The sequence below is a fragment of the Bombina bombina genome, chromosome 5 (genome assembly GCF_027579735.1).
Source record: "Bombina bombina isolate aBomBom1 chromosome 5, aBomBom1.pri, whole genome shotgun sequence".
NCBI classification, from domain to species: domain Eukaryota; kingdom Metazoa; phylum Chordata; class Amphibia; order Anura; family Bombinatoridae; genus Bombina; species Bombina bombina.
This window is the reverse complement of record NC_069503.1, coordinates 473,161,334-473,184,440: the sequence shown is the minus strand read 5'-3', so window position 1 is coordinate 473,184,440 and position 23,107 is coordinate 473,161,334. Positions and strand designations below refer to the sequence as shown.

Genomic DNA, 23,107 nt, shown 5'->3' with positions numbered 1-23,107 from the left:
TGACAACAGTAAAGGGATAGGGAGAGTCTGGAAGAGGTACAGTATCTTAGGAAGAAGGATCATTTTGACAGCATTGATCCTGCCTACCCATGAAAAGGGTTTGTTGCTCCAAGAGCTTGTGTCGTTGTGGTTATGGCTTTAAAATTTGCGTCTATTAATGTGGTTTTGTAAGGAGGTATATGTATTCCTAAATATTTGATAGATAGTTGCTGCGTGCGAAAAGGAACTAGTGTTTGTATTATTTTCAGTTCGTCCGTCAGAAGTCCGATAGGAAGAAGTTCTGATTTGGAAATATTTATTTTGAAATCGGAGAAGGAACCATAGGTATGGAGGGTGTGGAGGAGGGGGGGGATCGAGGAGACTGGTTGTCTAAGTGTTAAGAAAATGTCATCCGCGTATAGAGAAGTTTTATATTCATAGTGGTCGAATTTGAATCCTTGGATAGTGGGATTATTCCGGATATGGGAGGCCAAGACCTCCATGGCAAGGATAAATAGTATTGTACCGTTAGATATCCGAAATAGGGAAGATAGTGTATCGTTTAGTTTGACTTTGGCTATTGGTTGATTGTATAGTGGTTTCCCTGACTTGGGAATAACTACTACATGTGCCTCTAGCATGGATTGGGGGAAGGGATTGTTGTGAGACACTTCATTAAATCAGCGTGTGAGTTGCGGTGTAAGTGCTGATGAGAATGTGTAGTAGTACTTCGCTGACAGTCCATCAGGACCTGGACTTTTCCCATTATTTAAAGATTTAATGGCTGCAAGCATTTTGTGATTTGAAATAGGTTTGTTAAGGTTTTTTTTACCTGGTCAGTTGATAGTGTGGGTAATTGTGCGCTGGAAATGTATTCAGTCATGGACAAGGGCGTCGATTGTGTTGGCGTGTCCATGTAGAGGTTATAGAGGGTGGAGTAGTAGTCGTGAAAAGATTAAAGGATATCCTTAGTAGTTTTAAAGGTGATTGAGGAGTAAGGTTGATGAATTTCGTATATGTGTGACTTTAATCTTTTCTTTTTCAGTGCCCTGGCCAGTAATTTGCCTGATCTGTTATTTTCGTAATAGAACATACTCTTTGTTTTGATGCGTAGTGCTTGATATTCAATTTGTAAAAAATTATCTAGTGCGAGTCTAGCCTTATGCAGGTCATTTTTTATAAGGGGGTCAGTTAGGGATAATTTATGGGCATGGTTTAGTCTAGCAAATGAGTCTGTCAAGTTCTTGTAGGATTGTCTTTGTGCTTTTAAATGTTGGGCTTTGAGCTTTATCAGTTCCCCGCGAAACACAGATTTGTGTGCCTCCCATAAGGTGTATTTGCTGTTGACAAAATGCTGGTTAAGGGAGAAGTATTCGGCAATGGTTTTGCTAAGTTGTGTAACTGTGTCAGAGTTGTTGAGAAGGGTTTCATCAAGTCTCCATTGATATGGTGTTAGGGGTGTGTTATGCCAGGATAGTTGAAGTTTTACAGCGGAGTGGTCCGACCAAAATGTAGGAGAAATATCACACCTATTAACTAGGGCTAGTGCCGCTTGATTTGAAAGTATATAATGAAGACGACTGTAGGATTTGTTGGGATGAGAAAAAAAGGTGTAATCGCTTGTGTCTTGGTAAATGAAACGCCAAGTGTCGTAGAGGTTAAGGTCTCTCATACCTTTCCATAGAGTGTTTGTAAAAAAAATTTATATTTTGATGTTGGGATTTGAGCTATCCTTAGAGGGGTGTAAGGGGATATTGAAATCTCCTGCTATAAAGGTAGATCCTTTAGTGATATCTGTAATTTTGTTAAGGATGTTTTTAAAGAATGTGGATTGATTGGTGTTCAGGGCGTATATATTTATAAGTGTGATGGGTCTGCCGTAAAGTAAGCCTACCAGGGCCAAATATCTGCCTTTGGAGTCTTTAGCAGATTGTATAAGCGTGAAATGGATTGATTTTTTGATCAGGATGCTGACTCCACCTCTTTTAGAACTGTTTGAACTATGGTAGTGGGTGGTAAAAATCTTACCAAAATATTTAGGCTCTTTATTACGTTTAAAGTGTGTCTCCTGGAGAAACAGGATATCCACCTGTCTTCTAGATAGATCTAGCAGGGCTTTTGATCATTTCTGGGGTAAGTTTAGACCCTTTGCATTTTGGGAAAGAAGGTTTAACTTCTGCACTGCTTGTTTGGTGTCATTAGCAATTAATGTAGTGGGAAGGTAAAGAGATATCTGGCAATTAAGGAAGGGGGGCCTCACTGTGATGCGGAGTATGTGTAAGAGTGAATGGTTTCCTGCGAATAGGAACAATATTTTAAACGTACATTTCAGTAATGAAAACATCATGATAAACAATGAAATATTAACGAAAATACAGAACATGAAGTTACCAACAAGGTAAACAAAGGGAAAAAAAAGAAAAAAGGAAAGAAAACTCTCTTCCTATTATAGGGCATACATGAGAGTAAGTAGGGGGTATGACCACTATTAGCCCTATAGTGTATAGATCTAGTTATATTGATAGAGCAGAACATCCTGGCCAAGGGGAGTTTACGATGGGAGGGGTAGGGGGATAGAGGGGTTTCCAAGGGTGGGGAGGCTGGAACAGGAGTGAGAAGGGAGGTTGGGAGAACGGGAGTTATTGTACGGGAGCACATGTAAATAAATTAATATAGAGACCTGTAAAATGCAAAAGGATTATAAACACATGGTACATTTACATTTACTTGCCCGATCTTGCAGGGAGCTTTAATCATGAGTCCATACAATATACCAAGTCTTTACAAACTAATGGTGAAGGAGTTGCTAGGTGGAGCGGGTAGAAGAAGCAGGACTGGAGGTGGCTAGGCTCCTAGGTGAGACCGCATTTGGTTTATTCTTTTTCTGTAGGACGGTATGCCATGATTTGGCTGGTGGGTGTTGTCTCTTGGGTGAAGAAGACGTGGTGTGGGCAAGTGAGGAGGACCCAGAAGGGGGGTCTAGGTCCAGTATGGAAAAAGAAATTGAGATATCTTCTGAAGTCCTACATATGTGGTGGGAATTGTTCCTGATGTTCCTGATGGTCCAGCGGTATTGAATCTTTTTATTCTGTAATAAGGTGGTGATTGGAGCGAACTCTTTCCTTCGCTGTAGTGTCCGTGTCAAGAGATCCTGGAAGAATTGCAAAACATTTCCTCTAAATCTCATGGGTTGATTCTTTCTGGATTGTGATAAGAGCATCTCTTTTTCTTGGAAATTTTTTAAGCGAATTACAATGTCTCTGGGTGGCGCTGAGTCCGGTGGTTTAGGCCTTAGAGTTCTATGCGCTCTGACCCAGAGGATCTCTGTTGTGTAAGAGGGATCCTTTAGATGTTGAAACAAGGCTGGGAGATAGACCGGAAAGTCCCTTGGTAATACAGATTCAGGTACGCCTCTAATGCGTATGTTTTTGCACCTGCTGTGATTTTCCAAGTCATCTAGTTTTTCCTGGAGTGACTCTATGGTTTCTTGTTGTGAAGTAAGCTGTTCCGTGAGATTCTGAATACCCTCTTTCATGGTGTCTTGGTTGCCTTCCAAGGTTTCCACCTGAAAGCCAAGTGTATGTATATCCTGCTTCATCTCGGCTAATTCTTCTCTGATGCATGACCGCACTATGTCTGCGATATCTTGTTTTGTGGGGAGATTTTGCAAGAGTGTTGTCAGCAATTGTGTGTCTGTTACTTGGGTCCTGCAATGTTGCAAATCCTGAGCAGTGTCTCTCACAGGCTTTTCTTTCTGCTTATGATTTGTGGGAGACATATCTGCTGTGTCTGAACATTGTAAAAAAGAGGACATTGTGAGAAGTTTTCCTGTTGCAGGTTTCACCAGCTTGTCTTGTTTTCAGGTACGTCTAGTTGACATGTTAAATGACATGTGCGTATAGCAAAACAGGTGTGACTGATATTTAAGGACTCCAATCCTAGAAAAATAGTGATGAAAATTTCAAGGCAGGTGAAAAAAAGCAGCTTTTGTTGGTGTTAATATACTGACAGTCTCTGTAGCAGTGAGCAGATGTCACAGTAATTAAGATTTGATTTATCCTTCTCTTCTTTACAAGAAATGCTTAGACTCTGTAATGTACTAATTTATGGGCCTTTAATATCTATAAAGCTGGGATCTAGTAGCTAGTGGGATTTATGGCCTCTTTGCTAGTTCTTTTGTCCCCTTTTTTTTTCCTATCTTCCCCTTGCAAAAAACCACACCAGGCTGAGCTAGGTAAGGAGTAGGGCAAGCTATTACCTCTAGTACTGTGTATGTACAGAGTGTGGAGCTTTAAATGCAGATGGCTTACCCTCTCCGGTCCGTTGTAGGCCCAAGCCGGGGACTAAATTTATGGCCAGTATCCGGATCGAAGTGAGCTACCTCCGGTTCGTGGCTGGATCATTTTGTAAGTCCCTGAGCCTCATGATTGTCAGATGGGGCTCTTGTCAGTGAGGTCTACTGGTTTGGGTGCCCGTAATATGTCGTGGCGGTCGCCATTGCAGACTGGAGGGTCCTGGTAGGCCTAAATAGGCCGGATTCAAAAGCAAGTGATTTTCCTCCCAATCTTCACAGGAGATGGTGTTGGGTAACAGGGGAGTTGGATTGGGGTGGTTTGGAGGTGATTGAGGGCAGGATGGCCAGGATAGTTGGCTGGATAAAAGGCTTTAGTGGCAGAGCTCCGGTGTTATGCTGCACTCATGTCAGCAGCCAGCTCCGCCCCCAGCATATTTAGGTTTTGTGTTGCCCTAGGCACTCAAAATTCTGCTGCCCCCCCCAAAGGTTTGAGGTCTTTTTTTCCCCTAAATATTTTTTGGGGTCAATGTGTAAAATTTCATCAGGCATCTGTTGTTAACATGGATATACTGGCTTTTATACCTCTCCTATGAGCTCCCTTAATTGGACCCTCCCATTCCTTCCATTCACAGGTGTAATTATAAAAAAACACCTGTCTTTAACAAAACTATCTACCATATAATATGTACACAAATGTAAAATACACACATATCACATTGCATTGTATTGTTAGTCCACAAAACATCACAATAAAACAGATACAAATCAGAATCAAAGTTGTATGTTTGGTCATACGGTATATATATAATCCTTACATGCTTCTCAAAAGTACTTTCTCTGTCACCCTTAATATAATATAAACTTCAAAGGTAACTTACCCGCTCTATCCATTTCTCAAATAATGAAACTTTACATATAAAGTACATCTTTTGATAATCCATAAATTATGGCACTCCTTGATGATCTGTATCGGTGTTATAACCCCAATGTTACTAATAATATATTTTTTAGGTATTCCTTTATTTGAGCTCCTTATTTGGATACCTATGTATATACTTATCATTATATACATTAGTGATTATTGATTAGTGATAGTGATAACATACAACTTTGATTCTGATTTGTATCTGTTTTATTGTGATATTTTTTGGACTAACAATACAATGCAATGTGATATGTGTGTATTTTACATTTGTGTACATATTATATGGTAGATAGTTTTGTTAAAGACAGGTGTTTTTTTATAATTACACCTGTGAATGGAAGGAATGGGAGGGTCCAATTAAGGGAGCTAATAGGAGAGGTATAAAAGCCAGTATATCCATGTTTACAACAGATGCCTGATGAAACAGCTAGGTTTAAGCTGAGAAACGCGTTGCAATCTGTTGCATTTATCATTTTAAATTACTTTTGGGTAATGTACATACCCAATGGTTTTTAATATTGTTTTTAATAAAAATTATGCCTAACAACATGGAAGCCTGAGCTTTATTGGACCTATCCAGGACATACCTAGGCTACTACATCCTCTGGAGGATCAGTTTTCTGGGAAACTGTTAAGGTCTCAGCCTGCGCCACTTAGCACATTTGGTGCTGCTCCACTTGTGAGTATATTTTTACTACATGTCGTTGATATTGGTGAAATCGTATGCAGTATTACACTAGGAGGCGCCTTCTTTTGTGATCTTCTTTCACAGATAATTTGGATTTGCTGTTTTTAAAAGAGAAGAGCTGCCGTGATAATAATCATCAATCCACTGGTGAAACATTCATACATCAGCACAGGAGACTCCGTCAAGGACTGTGATCTTTTCTATTAGAATACACAGTAAAGACTCAGATAAGACTATATCCTATGCTGCACATTTATGGTCCACTGTGCTTTTTGTCACACCATTTGATGTTTATTACCATATTATACCATACTCGTTTGTTAAGTATAACCCCATAGAATGCACTTTGGTAATTGAACGTTTACTAAGGGAATATATTATATAGTAGATACCTACACTAGTCTCTTTTTTGCCCTGTTGAGCGCCCCCTAGAGTTGGACACGATTGTGATACCAACAGTTTTTCTCGTGTATAACATACAGTAATTACCATAATTCAAGTAATGAAACTTCTTAAGTGTCCGTTTACTATTTACTCCGTGGGTTCATGAATGCAGAGAAAGCTAGCTATTAGTAGCAAACATACATTAGCGCTGAGAGTTTATGACTAGACATCACAAGCTGATCTAAGCAGTGCACAGACGCATCCAGTTTTATAGTTACTAAGACCTGCAATAAGCACTGGGCTCGCAGACCCACCACAGCTGACAAGGGGAGGCAGCATATCGGCACAAGGTCTTCTCCTCCAGCCTCACCTTGTAAGCATATCCCCGGGTAAGTTTCTCACCAATATCGCTTCCACTGCAAAAATGCCGGCGGCTCTAAATGAAGCAATGGTTTAAAGGACCACTCCCTGTGAAGAGCGACCTCAATCAGCGCACGTGCCTTGTCTTCTTTGTAAAAGCCTGCACTTTATCGCTCACTGTACTGTGTGCTGGCTTTTAGAGAGAGGATAGGGCAGATGTGCTGCCCCTCCAAAATCTGCCTCCCTAGGCACCAGCCTTGTTGACCTAGGTCATAATACGCCCCTGGTATATATTTTATAGATATATATATATATATATTTACATTAAAATTTTAACATATATATACAGAAATATATATTTAATAATAAAAATTTAAAACATTTTCTATGTGAAAAACATTGGAATGTAAAATATGCACTTCAGGTTTTGCAATGTAGGTGTTGGGCTAGTGTACATGAAAACAAAGTTATCTTAAGGCACTTTATTGAAATATTAAAAATTAAAAAATATTAATAATTATTATTATTAAAAATTATTATAGATACTGTAAAAATTTCTAAATAACCCCCAAAAATATATAAATATTTTACAGTATGTATAATATTTTTTTATATTTGTATTTTGGTTACCGAGCTCTAGATTGGTCACTCCAGACATACATTGTCTGGAGCTCTCATCCTATTGGCAGATTTGAATTTGAAGAATCAAATCAGCCAATAGGAATGCAAGGGATGCCATATTTAAACGCGTACCTTGAATTCACTATTCGTGTATGGCGGCAATCGTACATCCCCGTTTCACCGGCTTGGTTCTTGATGAAGAAGGAAGTGGTCCCCGCTTGGAATAAGATGTTGGCCGCTTGGAAGAAGACTTCACCGCCGCCTGGAACAGGGACCTTCTCCGCTGGACTTTAGGAACGGTGAGTACCTATTTGGGGGTTAGACTTCGTTTTTTTTTGAAGGGGGGGGGGGTTTGTTATTTTTTAGATTAGGGATTTATTGGGCACTCTTTATTAAGAGCAATGTCCATACAAATGCCCCTTTAGGGGCAACGTGTAGTTTAGGTTTTTTTAGTGTTAGGTTTATTTATTTTGGGGGGTTTGGTGGGTGGGTATTACTGTTAGGGGGGCTTTTTAAATGCAAAAGAGCTGTTTAACTTAGGGCAATGCCTCACAAAAAGTCATTTTAAGGGCTATTGGTAGTTTAGCATTAGATAAGGGGGTGTTTTTATTTTTGGGGGGGCTTTTTTATTTTCATAGGGATTAGGTTTAATTTTTTAATATTGGATAATTTTGTTTATTATTTTCTGTAATGTTAGACTTTTTTAATTTTTGGTAATTTTAGATTAATTTATTTTAATTTAATCTTAGGTTTATTTTTCTAAGTACTGTTAGGATTTTTATTTTTATTATAATTTAGTATTTTATTATTTTATGTCATTTGGGTCTAATTTAGTGGGTTTTATGTAAGGGGGCTTAGTAATTAAATTAGTTATTTGCGTTGTGGGGGTTTGGCGGATTAGGGGTTAATAGGTTAATTAGAATACTTGCGTTGTGGGGGTTTGGTGGATTAGGGGTTAATAGTTTTATTAGGATTATTGCGTTGTGGGGGTTTGGCGGATTAGGGGTTAATAGATTTATAAGGTTTGTTTTGCGATGTGGGTTTATGGCGGATTAGGGGTTAATAATTTTATTAGGTATATTGCGTTGTGGTTGGTTGGAGGATTAGGAGTTAATACATTTATAAGGTTAGATTGTGATGTGGGGGTTGGCGGATTAGGGGTTAATACATTTATTTAGTTATTGCGTGGGGATTGGCGGTTGACAGGTAGATAGATATTGTGCATGCGTTAGCTGTTAGTTATTTTCAGGCGGTAGATAGATATTGCGCATGCGTTAGGTGTTAGTTACTATTTTCAGGGGGTTACGGTGCTCACATACTCAGTGCAAGTCTTGCTGCGCCTGCCTATGTGTGGCGAGGTGAAAATGGAGTAAAATTTCACCATTTTCGCAGCGTAAGTCCTTGCGCTGAATATGTGATACCGATTTGCGATGCGGTTCTATGTTAGCTTATGGGAGCAAAAATTATGGGTGACGAGTGAAATATACTCGCCGCATTTATATGCGGCGCCGTATATGTGATACTAAAATCGTATAAAAACTGGCATCGCCGGCTTTTGCAGGCGATGCCGCATATGTAATCTTGCCCCTGGAACTTCCCGATTCTGCTCTAGAAAAGGATATGACCTATGATTGGAGGAAATGCATATATGCTTATTTCTGATTGGAATGATGGAGAAGCACAGCTATGACCATCTGTTTAACCATTCTGCAAGGTTAAACATATGGTAAAAAAAATGATTTGTTTAATAATAAAATGCTGTAAAGTGATAGAGAATTTTATTTTTACACTAGAATGTTGCTTTAAGCTTCTGGTTTACAAATGTAGTTCAGCTCTAATATATCTGCTATATATTCATTATTTTTATAGATGTTCAGAGGCAATTTGCTTGCCCTATGGGGATAGTGAAGGAAAGGTTGCAATTTACCGCAGTGATGGTCCTTATATTCAAAATGTGAGCATCAGTCATGTCAACAAAAGCATTCAAACAGGAGAAGCTTTTATTCTGCAAATATCAGGATACCTGGCAAACTCATCGAAAACACCTTTTGGTAAGTCAAACTAAACAAGCACTGTGTAACAATTCTTATTATTTGTTTAGACTTTTTTTATTATAAAAATATGTACAAAAATAAAGAGCTGAAGTAAAGTTTGTAAATATTGCATAATGCTTCAGTCAAAATGAAATGTAAAAGGTTTGTAGAGCAAAACATTAAAGGGACAGTCAACACCAGAATTTTTGTTGTTTAAAAAGATAGATAATCCCTTTATTAACCATTCCCCAGTTTTGCAGAACCAACACAGTTATAATAATAAACGTTTTACCTCTGTAATTACCTTAAGGCCTATTTATCAAGCTCCGTATGGATCTTTACGCTCCGTGTTTCTGGCGAGTCTTCAGACTCGCCAGAAACACCAGTTATGAAGCAGCGGTCTAAAGGCCGCTGCTCCATAACCCTGTCCGCCTGCTCTGATGAGGCGGAAGGAATCGCCACAATTCAACCCGATCGAGTACGGCCTCCCTGCTGGCGGCCGATTGGCCGCTAGTCTGCAGGGGGCGGCGAAGCCTCTGCAAACCCTTTTTTCGTTTTTTTGACTGACTTGCATTTTAGCCAATCAGTGCTGACTCCTAGGTAACTTCACGTGCGTGAGCTCAATGTTCTCTATATGACACACATGAACTAACGCTCTCTAGTGGTGAAAAACTGTCAAAATTAGTGGCGGCCTTCAAGGTCTAAGAAATTAGCATATGTGCCTACCTAGGTTTAGCTTTCAACTATGAATACCAAGAGAACAAAGCAAAATTGGTGATAAAAGTAAATTGGAAAGTTGTTTAAAATAGCATGCCCTATTTGAATCATGAAAGTTTATTTTGGCCTTGACTTTCCCTTAAAGGGCTAGATTACAAGTGCATGCCTGTAAATGGGCAAATTTGCCCGTTTATAGGCGCACGATAAATAACCAGACATTACAATTAGGTGGTTATTGCTACCGCAAGCTTGCAGTAACAAATAGCGCTCTGAAAATTAACCAGAGGTTAGACCACTGGTTAATTATAATAATGTCCCCCCAAATGCCCCCAAAATTTAGTGTAGTGTGCATTATAAAAAAATAAAAAATTTAGCTTTTTTAATTTATTTTTTTACTACTAATAACTGAAGGAGGAAGTTTTAAGGGGTTAAAAGTGGCGGGTGTTTTGTTGTTAGAAAAAAGAAACGTAACTGAAAAGTGCCTTTACATTGCGGTATTTTGGGACTGTGTTATCCCTGTAAATATATATGTTTATGAATATATATTTATGTGTTAATATGTGTATGTACACATATTAACACATAAATATACAGTATATGTACATATTCATTTGCTGTCCATAGCTCCACGACTTACCCCCTCACTGCGCTAGAGGCCCCATTGGAGCCTATGAAAACACGCACTTCCGTGCAATGAGAGGTCATGTTTGCATTGCACCTCACTTCTAATACCAGTGCATATTTGCTGCGCTGGTATTACTAAGTTGAGCGCAAGTATTGCTTTTGCGGAAGCAATATTTTACGCACCACTTGTAATCTAGCTCTAAATTAAGTATGGATTACTAAATGCTAAGAATGTTTTCATAAGCCCTAAATCATACAAAAGATTGAAGATATAAGATCATAATCATTCGTTATATTGTATTTGTGTTTATATTTCTACATTAAAATATCAGTGACTTGGCATAATAAATAATAAAAATAGTAATAATAGCAAAAAAATAGTAGTTTTCTTGGTACCATATCAGCCAGTTAACTAAATGAGAAAATAAAATAACAAACAAATTGTATAAGTGATACCTTTATTGGCTAACGAAAAAGGAATTTTTTTGCAAGGTTTCAGAGAACTACGGCTCCTTTAGTCCTGTGAAAGCTTGCAAAGTACTCCTTTTTCTTAGCCAATAAAGGTTTAATTTATACAATTTCAGCTAGATTACGAGTTTTGAGTGCTATAGGGAGATTAAACAATGCCACAAAAGCAACGGTATTTCACCTCCCTATTCTGCCGCCCCCACTATACTAAAGTTATTAACCCCTAAACCTCTGGCCTCCCACATTACTAACACTACATAAATATGTTAACCCCTAAATCAAACCCTAACATAACCCTAAGCCTAAATCTAACCCTAACCCTAACACCCCCTAACTTAAATATAATTAAAATAAATCTAAATAAACCTTACAATTATTACCTAAATAATTCCTATTTAAAACTAAATACATACTTACCTATAAAATAAAACCTAAGCTAGCTACAAAAATAACTAATAGTTATATTGTATCTATCGTAGGTTTTATTTTTATTTGACAGGTAAGTTTGTATTTATTTTAACTAGGCAGACTAGTTAGTAAATAGTTATTAACTATTTACTAGCTACCTAGTTAAAATAAATACAAAGTTACCTGTAAAATAAAACCTAACCTGCCTTACACTAAAACCTAACATTACAATACAATAAAATAAATTAAATGAAAAAAATATAATTATCTAAATTACAAAAAAATAAACACTAAATTACACAAAATAAAAATCGAAATTATCAAAAATAAAAACGAATTACTCCTAATAGCCCTATCAAAATAAAAAAGCCCCCAAAAAATAAAAAAACCCTAGCCTACACTAAACTGCCAATGGCTCTTAAAAGGGCCTTTTGTGGGGCATTGCCCCAAAGATAACAGCTCTTTTACCTGTAAAAAAAAAATACAAACACCCCACAACAGTAAAACCCACCACCCACACAACCAAACTCCACAAATAAAATTTTATCTAAATAAATCTAAGCTAACCATTGCCCTGAAAAGGGCATTTGAATGGGAATTGCCATTAAAAGGGCATTTAGCTCTTTTACAGTGCCCAAACCCTAAGCTAAAAATAAAACCCACCCAATAAACCCTTAAAAAAATCTAACATTAACCCCCGACGATCCACTTACAGTTTTCGAAGACCGGACATCCATCCTCATCCAGGTGGCAAAAGTCTTCATCCAAGCGGGCAGAAGTCCTCATTGAAGCCGGCAGAAGTCTTCATCCAAGTGGGCAGAAGTCTTTATCCAGACGGCATCTTCTATCTTCATCCATCCGGCGCGGAGCGGGTCCATCTTCAAGACATCCGGCGCAGACATCCTCTTCTTCCGATCGTCGCTGGAAAATAAAGTTCACTTTAAGTGACATCATCCAAGATGGCGTCCCTTACATTCCGATTGACTGATAGATTCTATCAGCCAATAGGAATTAAAGGGGAAAAAAAACCTATTGGCTGTTGCAATCAGCCAATAGGATTGAGCTCACATTCTATTGGCTATTCCAATCAGCCAATAGAATGCAAGCTCAATCCTATTGGCTGATTGGATCAGACTTCTGCCGCCTGGATGAGGATGGATGTCCGGTCTTCGAAAACTGTAAGTGAATCGTCGGGGGTTAGTGTTAGGTTTTTTTAAGGGTTTATTGGGTGGGTTTTATTTTTAGCTTAGGGTTTGGGCACCGTAAAAGAGCTAAATGCCCTTTTAAGGGCAATGCCCATCCAAATGCCCTTTTCACGGCAATGGTTAGCTTAGGTTTATTTAGATAGAATTTTATTTGGGGGGGTTTGGTTGTGTGGGTGGTGGGTTTTACTGTTGGGGGGTGTTTGTATATTTGTTTACAGGTAAAAGAGCTGTTATCTTAGGGGCAATGCCCCGCAAAAGGCCCTTTTAAGGGCTATTGGCAGTTTAGTGTAGGCTAGGGTTTTTTTTATTTTGGGGGGACTTTTTTAATTTTGGTAGGGCTAGTAGATTAGGAGTAATTCATTTTTATTTTTGATAATTTGTTTTATTTTTGTGTAATTTAGTGTTTATTTTTTTTAATAATTTAGATAATTGTATAAGATGATTGACGAAATTCTTTAGCCGCCTGCAAGTAAAACTTCAGAGCACAGACCACGTCCAAGTTATGCAACAGACGCTCCTTCTTAGAAGAAGGATTAGGACACAATGAAGGAACAACAATTTCCTGATTAATATTCTTATTAGAAACAACCTTAGGAAGGAAACCAGGTTTGGTACGTAAAACTACCTTATCAGAATGGAAAATAATAAGACACTTGTGTAGTAAAATTGACAAAGCAAACAAATGTATATAGTTGGCGCTCAAAGCTGTGGGATGTGGAAATATATATTTGCACTTTATATACACCAGCCTACTGTCTGGTGTATATAAAGTGCAAATATATATTTCCACATCCCATAGCTTTGAGCGCCAACTATATACATTTGTTTGTTAATTTTATAACTATAACTACCTGGGAAGGAGGTAGTTCTTTTAGTTTGGCAAAGTAGGATTGGTTTAGCGCTTCACCCAACCATTTGTTTTAAAATCGACAAAGCAGAAATCTGTCCCTTTAAGGAACTTGCTGACAGCCCTTTCTCCAATCCTTCTTGGAGAAAAGATAAAATCCTGGAAATCCTAACTCTACTCCATGAGTAGCCCTTGCATTCGCACCAATAAAGATATTTACGCCATATCTTATGGTAGATCTTTCTAGTGACAGGCTTACGTGCCTGAATCAAAGTATCAATGACCGAATCAGAGAACCCCTGCTTAGATAAAATCAATAGTTCAATCTCCAAGCAGTCAGCTGCAGAGAAACCAGATTCGGATGATGGAAAGGTTCCTGAATGAGAAGGTCCTGCCTCAATGGAAGCTTCCACGGTGGCAGAGAGGACATGTCCACCAGATCGGCATACCAAGTCCTGCAAGGCCACACAGGAGCGATGAGAATCACTGAAGCCCTCTCCTGTTTGATGTGAGCAATCACCCGGGGAAGGAGAGCAAATGGTGGAAACACATACGCTAGGTTGAACGACCAAGGCACTGCCAAGGCATCTATCAGTTCGGCCTGAGGGTCCCTGGACCTGGATCCGTATCTCTGGAGCTTGGCATTCTGACGGGATGCCATAAGATCCAACTCCGGTCTGCCCCATTTGAGGATCAGAGTGGCAAAGACCTCCGGATGGAGTTCCCATTCCCCCGGATGAAACATCTGTCTGCTCAAAAAGTCCGCTTCCCAGTTGTCCACTCCTGGCATGTAGATTGCTGACATATAACAAGAGTGAGCTTTCGCCCACTGATTTATCTTGGATACTTCTGTCATCGCTAAGGAACTCCTTGTTCCTCCCTGATGATTGATGTAAGCCACAGTTGTGATGTTGTCCGACTGAAATCGGATGAATCTGGCCGAAGCCAGCTGAGGCCAAGCCTGAAGCGCATTGAATATTGCTCTCAATTCCAGAATATTGATTGGAAGTAGAGACTCCGACCGAGTCCACACCCTCTGAGCCTTGAGGGAATTCCAGACTGCACCCCAGCCTAGTAGACTGGCGTCCGTTGTCACTATCACCCAAGAGGGTCTGCGGAAGCACGTCCCTTGGGACAGATGATCCGGCGACACCCACCAAAAGAAGAGAGTCTCTTGATCCAGATCTATCCGAGGAGACAAATTTGCATAATCTCCATTCCACTGCCTGAGCATGCACAGTTGTAGTGGTCAGCCAGGGTAGATATAGCTCCCTCCACCTTAGGGACTGTTTGCCAAGAATCCCGAACAGTGTCAGCTATGGGATACATTTTCTTAAAATTAGGGGAAGGTGAGAACGGGATACCCGGTCTTTCCCATTCCCGTGTAATAATTTTCCAGATTCTCTTAGGAACCAGAAAAACATCAGAGTAAGCAGTATTTGTCCATCTTACACAATTTCTCTGGTGGTACCGTAATAGAGTCACAGTCATCCAGAGTCGCTAAAACCTCCCGGAGTAACAGACGGAGGTGTTCAAGCTTAAATCTGAAGGACATGACGTCTGAGTCTGTCTGAGGTAACACACTTCCCGAGTCGGAAAGTTCCCCCTCAGATAGAAGTTCCCTACCCCCCAAATCAGATCCCTGAGGGTACATCGGAAATAGCCATCAAAGCATCAGAAGTCACAGGAACCAAGATGGCTTCTGCCCTGCTGCGTTTGCCCTGCAACACTGGCAACTTGGATAAAACCTCTGTAAGAGTGGATGACATAACTGCAGCCATATCCTGCAGAGTAAATGAAGTGGACACGGTTGAGGAACACGGCGTCGCTTGGGTGGGCGTTAAAGGTTGCGACGCTTGGGGACAAAGTAGCGGCATACCCTGAGTCTCATCAGTTTGGGAAGTATCCTTAGACATACTTGCATTAAATAAAATCTGTTCTTTACATTGTAAGGGCCTTTCAGTACATGAGGGACAAAAAGTAAGAGGGGGTTCCACATTGGCATCTAAACACATAGGTACTTTCCTGAAGTTCAGCCATGTTAAACAGACTAGCAATAGCAATATTAGTCGTTCTTTACTTGATATATTCAACCTTGAAAGTCAAATTTTATAGTAAAATATTTGAAATGAAAAACCTACTGTGCCTTTAAATAATAAAAGCGCAACAATTTTTCTGCTTGCAGTAATAATGACTGTGCAGCGATAAAAAGTGCCATCCAAGACTTAACAATACTGCTCCGTTTGTTCAGTTCAGCTATGTATCAAACTTAATAAAACTTAATAAAACTCTAGACACTTGCACCTCGCCACAGCTCTGCTGCGGCGCCTACCTGCCCCCAGACCAACACTGATCTTCCGTGAGCGGCGCTCCCAAGTCTCTTTGTACCCTTATATGCACAAACTGACTTAGGCCACACCGGAGCCCAGGAACCTGCTGCTAGTCGGAGATCCGGATGACTACTGCGCGGCTGAGCGCGCAAAACTAGGCCCCGCCCACCGTGGGCGTAAATCGAGTCAAATTGAGACCCGCATGGGAAGAAAAATATGTCGGTTTTCACATAACCCCAAACAACGAAAAACGCCAATGTGCCCCTCTTAAACACACATTCCCTTAGCCAGGTATAAGTTATTACAATAACGACAGCCCTTAGGGAATGAACCACATCTCCCAGCGTCAGCCCACACACAGCATAGTCAGCATAAGTGAACACAATAAAGTCACATAAGTAAGGATGAAATCCGTGGACTCGTCATATCGTAAAAGAAATACATTTATCAGGTAAGCATAAATTTCCTTTTTATTAATTTAATTTATTTTATTTTATGTTAGGTTTTAGTGTAAGGCAGGTTAGGTTTTATTTTACAGGTATGTTTGTATTTATTTTAACTAGGTAGCTAGTAAATAGTTAACTATTTAATAACTAGTCTACCTAGTTAAAATAAATACAAACTTACCTGTGAAATAAAAATAAAACCTAAGATAGATACAATATTATAACTATTAGTTGTTTTGTAGCTAGCGTAGGTTTTATTTTATAGGTATGTATTTAGTTTTAAATAGGAATTATTTAGGTAATAATTGTAAACTTTATTTAGATTTATTTTAATTATATTTAAGTTAGGGGGTGTTCGGGTTAGACTTAGGCTTAGGGTTACGTTAGGGTTAGGTTTAGGGGTTAATATATTTATGTAGTGATGTGGGAGGCCAGAGGATTAGGGGTTAACAGTTTAATTTAGTATATTTCGTTGTGGGGGCTTGCGGTTTAGTGGTTAATAGGTATATTATAGCTGCGGTGTGGGCGGACGCCAGATTAGGGGTTAATCATATTTAAATAGTGTTTGCGATGTGGGAGGGCGGCAGTTTAGGGGTTAATAGGTTTATTATAGTGGCGACGATGTCGGGGAGGGGCGGAATAGGGGTAATAAATTTTAATAGTGGCGGCGATGTCCGGAGCGGCAGATTAGGGGTTAATACATTTATTATAGTGTTTGCGATGCGGGAGGGCCTCGGTTTAGGGGTTAATAGGTAGTTTATGGGTGTTAGTGTACTTTGTAACACTTTAGTTATGAGTTTTATGCTACAGTTTTATAGTGTAAAACTCATAACTACTGACTTTACATGGCGGTACAGATCTTGTGGTTATAGAGTGTACCGCTCACTTTTTAGCCTTACTGCAAAACTCGTAATACCAGCGCTATGGAAGACCAGTTGAAAAAGGACTTTTTAAAAAGTGCGGTACTGACGTTGCGTGACAGCCAAAAAGGTGTGCGGTACACCTATACCTGCAAGACTTGTAATAGCGGCGTTAGGGAAAAGCAGCGTTATGAAGCATAACAATGCTTTTTCACTCATAACGTAAAACTCGTAATCTAGCTGTTTGTTTGTTATTTTATTTTTCAATAGTAATAATAAAAAGGCACATTCCAATGTATAGCAGCAATTTTTTTTTTTATATTTCTCTTTGTAAAAATACCTTTGATAAAAATTATGCTGCTGCTGCTGCAAACATACTTCTAATGGTAGTTGAAACTCACTTTAGAATATCCTCTTTTTCTTCTTCTTTCTACACCAAGGTGTCTGCAAATGATGGTGCTGAAATGTAGTTTACTTACAGCATTGTCAGTTGTTAAAGGTACACTAAACCAAATTTTTTCTTTCATGATTCCGATACAGTATGCAATTTTAAGCAACTTTCTAATATACTCCTGTTATCAATTTTCTTCATTTTCTTTGTATCTTTATTTGAAAAAGCAGGAATGTAATCTTACGAGCCGGCCCATCTTTGGTTCAGCACCTGGGTACAGCTTGCTGATTGGTGGCTAAATGTACCCACCAATCAGCAAGCACTATCCAGTGTCCTGAACCAAAAATGGGCCAGCTCGTTAGTTTACATTCCTGCTTTTTCAAATAAAGATAGCAAGAGAACGAAGAAAAATTGATAATAGGAGTAAATTAGAAAGTTGCTTAAAATGGCATGCTTTGTCTGAATCACAAAAGAAAAAAATTGGGTACAGTGTCCCTTTAAAGTTAAAAAGTGGCACAAAAGTCAAAATTAAATTTTCTTAATTTAGATCATGCAATTTGAACAACTTTCCAATTTACTTCCATTATCAAAATCTGCACAATCTTTTTTTATAGGCACACTTTTTTTAAAAAACAATTTTATTAGTATATTCAAAGATACAGAAATATCAGGAACAAGATAAACATAAATAATTGTACAGGAAGGTGGTACAATCATATAATGAACATAGAGATAATCATTATTTAGCATCAGTTCCTTTGTAGGTTGAAAAGAAAAAGTCCTTTCGTCCATAAGTTGACAAACAAGGTGCCTTTGGGAAATGTGGGACCTCAATGTACAAGTCATTGTCCCTTTATAATAGTTTGACTTGTGATCTAAGTTTAAAATTATACAGTCTAGGACTCTTCAATTTTCAAAGGAGGATAAAATATTTTGTACGTAGTGTGGAAAAAAGCTTTTCAGATAAAAAGCTGATTAGGGTGAGATATAATAGAAAAGGGCAAAAAGTCCTGTTCTGGGTACAGTGTGTGCCATTGAAAGGAGAAAAAGTTTGAGGGAGGGGAGAGGGGAGAGGGGTAGTAAAGTATCAAAAGAGTAGTGGGACCGAAAAATCAATAAGAGGCAGCTGGTTAATTGTCAGTTGGGGGGGGGGCAAGAAAGCCTAGGTATAACTATGGAGTGGTCTTAGCCATTCTGAAGTTTGAGGCTTCCTCAGAGGTCAAGTATGTCCTGGTATATGCCCATTTTGTCAGTTTTCATAAAGCGGGAGAGCCAGATGTAGAAGAGTGTTTTGTCCCATTGCTGTAATTTTTCTAAGGACATAATATTTCCTTTGTCAATAGCAAAGTGCAGAGTTCCGTCTCTTAGTTTATATATGGATCTGTTAGAAAGGTGTGCATTATATGCACACTTTTTGAGGCACCTGCTCCTACTGAGCATGTCCAAGAGATCACAGTATATTAAATGGAACTAACTGATATTTGTTAAAAAACAAAACTACTACTCATTTGAAATTTAGACCAGGGACAAAAACTACCATTGGTGCAGCAGGTGCAGTGGCACCAGGGTCCAAATGCTGGAAGGGGCTTATAGCAGCGTAGGCATGTGCAGAATGTGTACAGTCCTAATGCAGGGATCTTTTTATTATTATTATTATTATTATTATTATTATTATCTATCTATCCTAAAAACTATTATACAGAGAAGCATATATACCTTGGGTGGGCCCAAAATATTTTTTTCATCTCTGTCTGACAGAAACGCGTCGGTGGGCGTGGCCTCAGTGGACAGTGTGTCTCAAACAAACTCACAGCACTCGTAGAAGCAGGGTTTTCCCAGATACCGCTGTTGATACATTTTATGCCAATACATAAGCGATACATTGTTGGGCTAATTCAGAGGGATTTGACTCAATACTAACCTATATTAAGTACCTCTGCTCATTACATATAATGTTGCTCTGACCGCTCATAACTTCGCTTGTAGTATTACATTTAGACAATTGTTATGCTCGGACTCACATATAAATATATATGAGCGACAATTGTTTATACCTGATAACTATGAATGCATTTGGTACGTTTGTTAGTTTGAATGTATGCATTTATTAATACAGGGATTTAGCTAGAAATCGGCTGACTTTATTAAATCAAAGCAGTACGCAGGCAGGAGGACGCCCTTGAGCGCATAGCTTGTTTGCATTTTGTGTGGATACATTTGTGAAGTGTGGGCTTTTGATCCTTACTGATACCCTGCATGTAGCTTTATCCTTATTTAAAGAAATGCACACGTCCTCTGAGCCCACTGGCCCCTTTTTAATGTTAGTAGTAGTGAGATGCTAGATAGTATGGTTGTTGGATAAAGAGTTTGGAAGCGCCAATTCCCATCTCTAAATACCAACTACAGCATCTCTCTATTGTTGTGTCTATTATTAGTAGTTAGATGATAGATGGTTTGGTTGTTGACTAAAGAGTTTGGAAGTATAAATTCCCATCTCTAAATACCTACCACTGCATCTTCCTATTGTTGTGTCCATTTGTATATATGTTAATAAAGTGCAATTTTTAATCCATATTCTCTATTCGATATTTTCAGTGTATAATTCTACACTTGGCTTAAATGTCACAAATCCTCTAACTTTTCCCCAAACCCCTTTATTATATTGTATAGTATAATACATTTACAAAACACAGTGCATACACATGTACAATATACCCAACCACCCCCCAACTCTTACAGTTTCTTAATACGTTTTTTTTTTGCTCTTTATGGTGATTGCAAACATAGACCAATATTACAAGTTTTGCAGTATAGCCGTAGCTTACAAACACCCCGTGAAATGGGTATGTACCGCTATTTCTATACTGCCGGTATTACAAGTCACCCTAAAACTTTCTTTTCTTGTGTGGTATGGTCCGGTAATCCCCATACCGCACAAAAAAAGTTTTGACTTTGCGCGCTCGTGCACGTTTTCCCCATAGAGATCAATGGAGAAAAAATGTAGGAAAAAAACTAGGACCTACGATTGTGAAATGACTCCATTGAAGTCTATGGAAAAAAGAAAGTTTTTTAAAAACCGAACACCCTAACATAAGCCCCTAGTCTAATAACCTCTAAACCGCTGCCCCCCCCACATTGCCAACACTAAATAAATCTATTAACCCCTAAACTGCCATCCCCCCACATCGCCAACACTAAATAAAACTATTAAACCCTAAACCTCCATCCCCCCACATCACCAACACTAAATAAAGCTATTAACCTCTAAACCTCTGACCCCCCACATCTCCAACACTAAATAAAGCTATTAACCTTTAGACCATTGGCCCACCACATTGGGACTTCCTAAATAAACCTATTAACCCCTAAACCGCTGGCCCCCAACATCTCGACAAACTAAATTAAACTATTAAGCCCTAAACCTAACACCCCTTAACTTTAAATTAAAGTTACAATATAACTACCTTAAAATAAATAAAAATTTACTTGTGGAAAAAAAAACTAAGCTTAAACTATAAATAAACCTAACATTACTATTTTAAAACAATAAAGGATACGAAAAAACAAAAAACTAACATTACAAAAAATAACAAAATCTAAAATTTAACAAAATAACAAATGAAATTATCCAAAATAAAAAGATATTCCAAATCTACTACCCTGTTTAAAATAAAAAATCCACCCCAAAATAACAAAACCCCCTAATCTATAAATAAACTACCAATAGCCCTTAAAGTGAAGGTAAACTTTGATGAATCAGTGCCCTGTTTTTAAAAATACTATTAAAAACAGGAGCACTTTCATTCATTAAAGTTTACATTTCACTTTTTTTGTAAAAATATTTTCCTTTTATTCTGGAAGCCGCTCCAGCGCTTCCCCTGCATGTCATAAGTCTCTTCTTACGTCATTAATGAAGAATCCTGCTTCCTCCAATCACGGCGTGGCCACAGGCAATGTTTGCTCTGGGGTGGAAGCCGTGATTGGAGGAAGCCGGATTCATCATTGGTGACGTAAGAAGAAACTTGCGACGAGCCGAATCAATTGTAGAGCTTCATAAAGTGTGAGATACAGGGCAGATCCCTGGGTTGAACTGAGAAGTTCTCATGGCACGAAGCTCTCTTAAAATTCTTGTGGAATGCTCTAAACATTTGAAACAAGCTGTTCTCACCAAATTATCTTGCCAGCTGTATGCAGTTGCAGTTTGCTCAAAATTCACAATACACTTATTTAACTGACAGAAAAAGTAATATATACTAAACTACTGGCAAAAACCAGTTATATTATATTGAAAAAATTTCAGTTTAATTTGTATTTGCTGCAAACTAACACCTAGATTTAGAGTTCTGTGTTAGCCGTCAAAAGCAGCGTTAAGGGGTCCTAACGCTGCTTTTTACCGCCCACTGGTATTTAGAGTCAGGCAGGAAAGGGTCTAATGCTCACTTCCCTACCACGATTCCAGGCTACCGCAGATCCCCTTACACCAATTGCGTATCCTATCTTTTCAATGGGATCTGCCTAACGCCGGTATTTGGAGTCTTGGGAGAAGTGAGCGGTAGACCCTCTACCGACAAGACTCCTACCGACAAAAAAAGTCAGTAGTTAAGAGCTTTATGGGCTAACACGTGAATATAAAGCTCTTAACTACTGTGCTCTAAAGTACACAAACACCCATAAACTACCTATGTACCCCTAAACCGAGGCCCCCCCACATCGCCGCAACTCTAATAAAAAAATTTAACCCCTAATCTGCCGACCGGACACCGCCGCCACCTACATTATACCTATGAACCCCTTATCTGCTGCCCCTAACATCGCCGACCCTTATATTATATTTATTAACCCCTAATCTGCCCCCCCAACGTTGCCACTACCTAACTACACTTATTAACCCCAAATCTGCCGACCGGACCTCGCTGCCACTATAATAAATGTATTAACCCTTAAACCGCCGCACTCCCGCCTCGCAAACACTATAATAAATTTTATTAACCCCTAATATGCCCCCTAAAATCGCCACCACCTACCTACAATTATTAACCCCTAATCTCCTGCCCGCACCGTCGCCGCTACTGTAATAAATTTATTAACCCCTAAACTTAAGTCTAACCCTAACCCTAACACCCCCCTAAATTAAATATTATTTAAATGAAACAAAATAATATTCCTATTAATAACTAAATTAATCCTATTTAAAACTAAATACTTACCTGTAAAATAAACCCTAATATAGCTACAATATAACTAATAATTACATTGTAGCTATTTTAGGATTTATATTTATTTTACAGGCAATGTTGTATTTATTTTAACTAGGTACAATAGCTATTAAATAGTTAATAACTATTTAATAGCTACCTAGTTAAAATAAATACAAAATTACCTGTAAAATAAATCCTAACCTAAGTTACAAATACACCTAACACTACACTATCATTAAATTAATTAAATTAATTACCTACAATTACCTAAAATAAAATACAATAAAATAAACTATTCTATAATACAAAAAAAAAACAAATACTAAATT

General features: G+C 38.6%; 1 protein-coding gene across 1 annotated transcript in view; it reads left to right on the top strand.

Annotated features, from left to right (window-relative positions):
- Positions 1-8,921: 8,921 nt before the first annotated feature.
- Positions 8,922-23,107, top strand: part of LOC128661511 (uncharacterized) — a 300,034-nt gene continuing 285,848 nt past the window's right edge. The window contains exons 1-2 of the mRNA XM_053715761.1: positions 8,922-8,965; positions 9,121-9,302. Of these exons, the coding sequence (XP_053571736.1) occupies positions 8,922-8,965; positions 9,121-9,302 (226 nt within the window). The remainder of the gene's footprint in view (positions 8,966-9,120; positions 9,303-23,107) is intronic.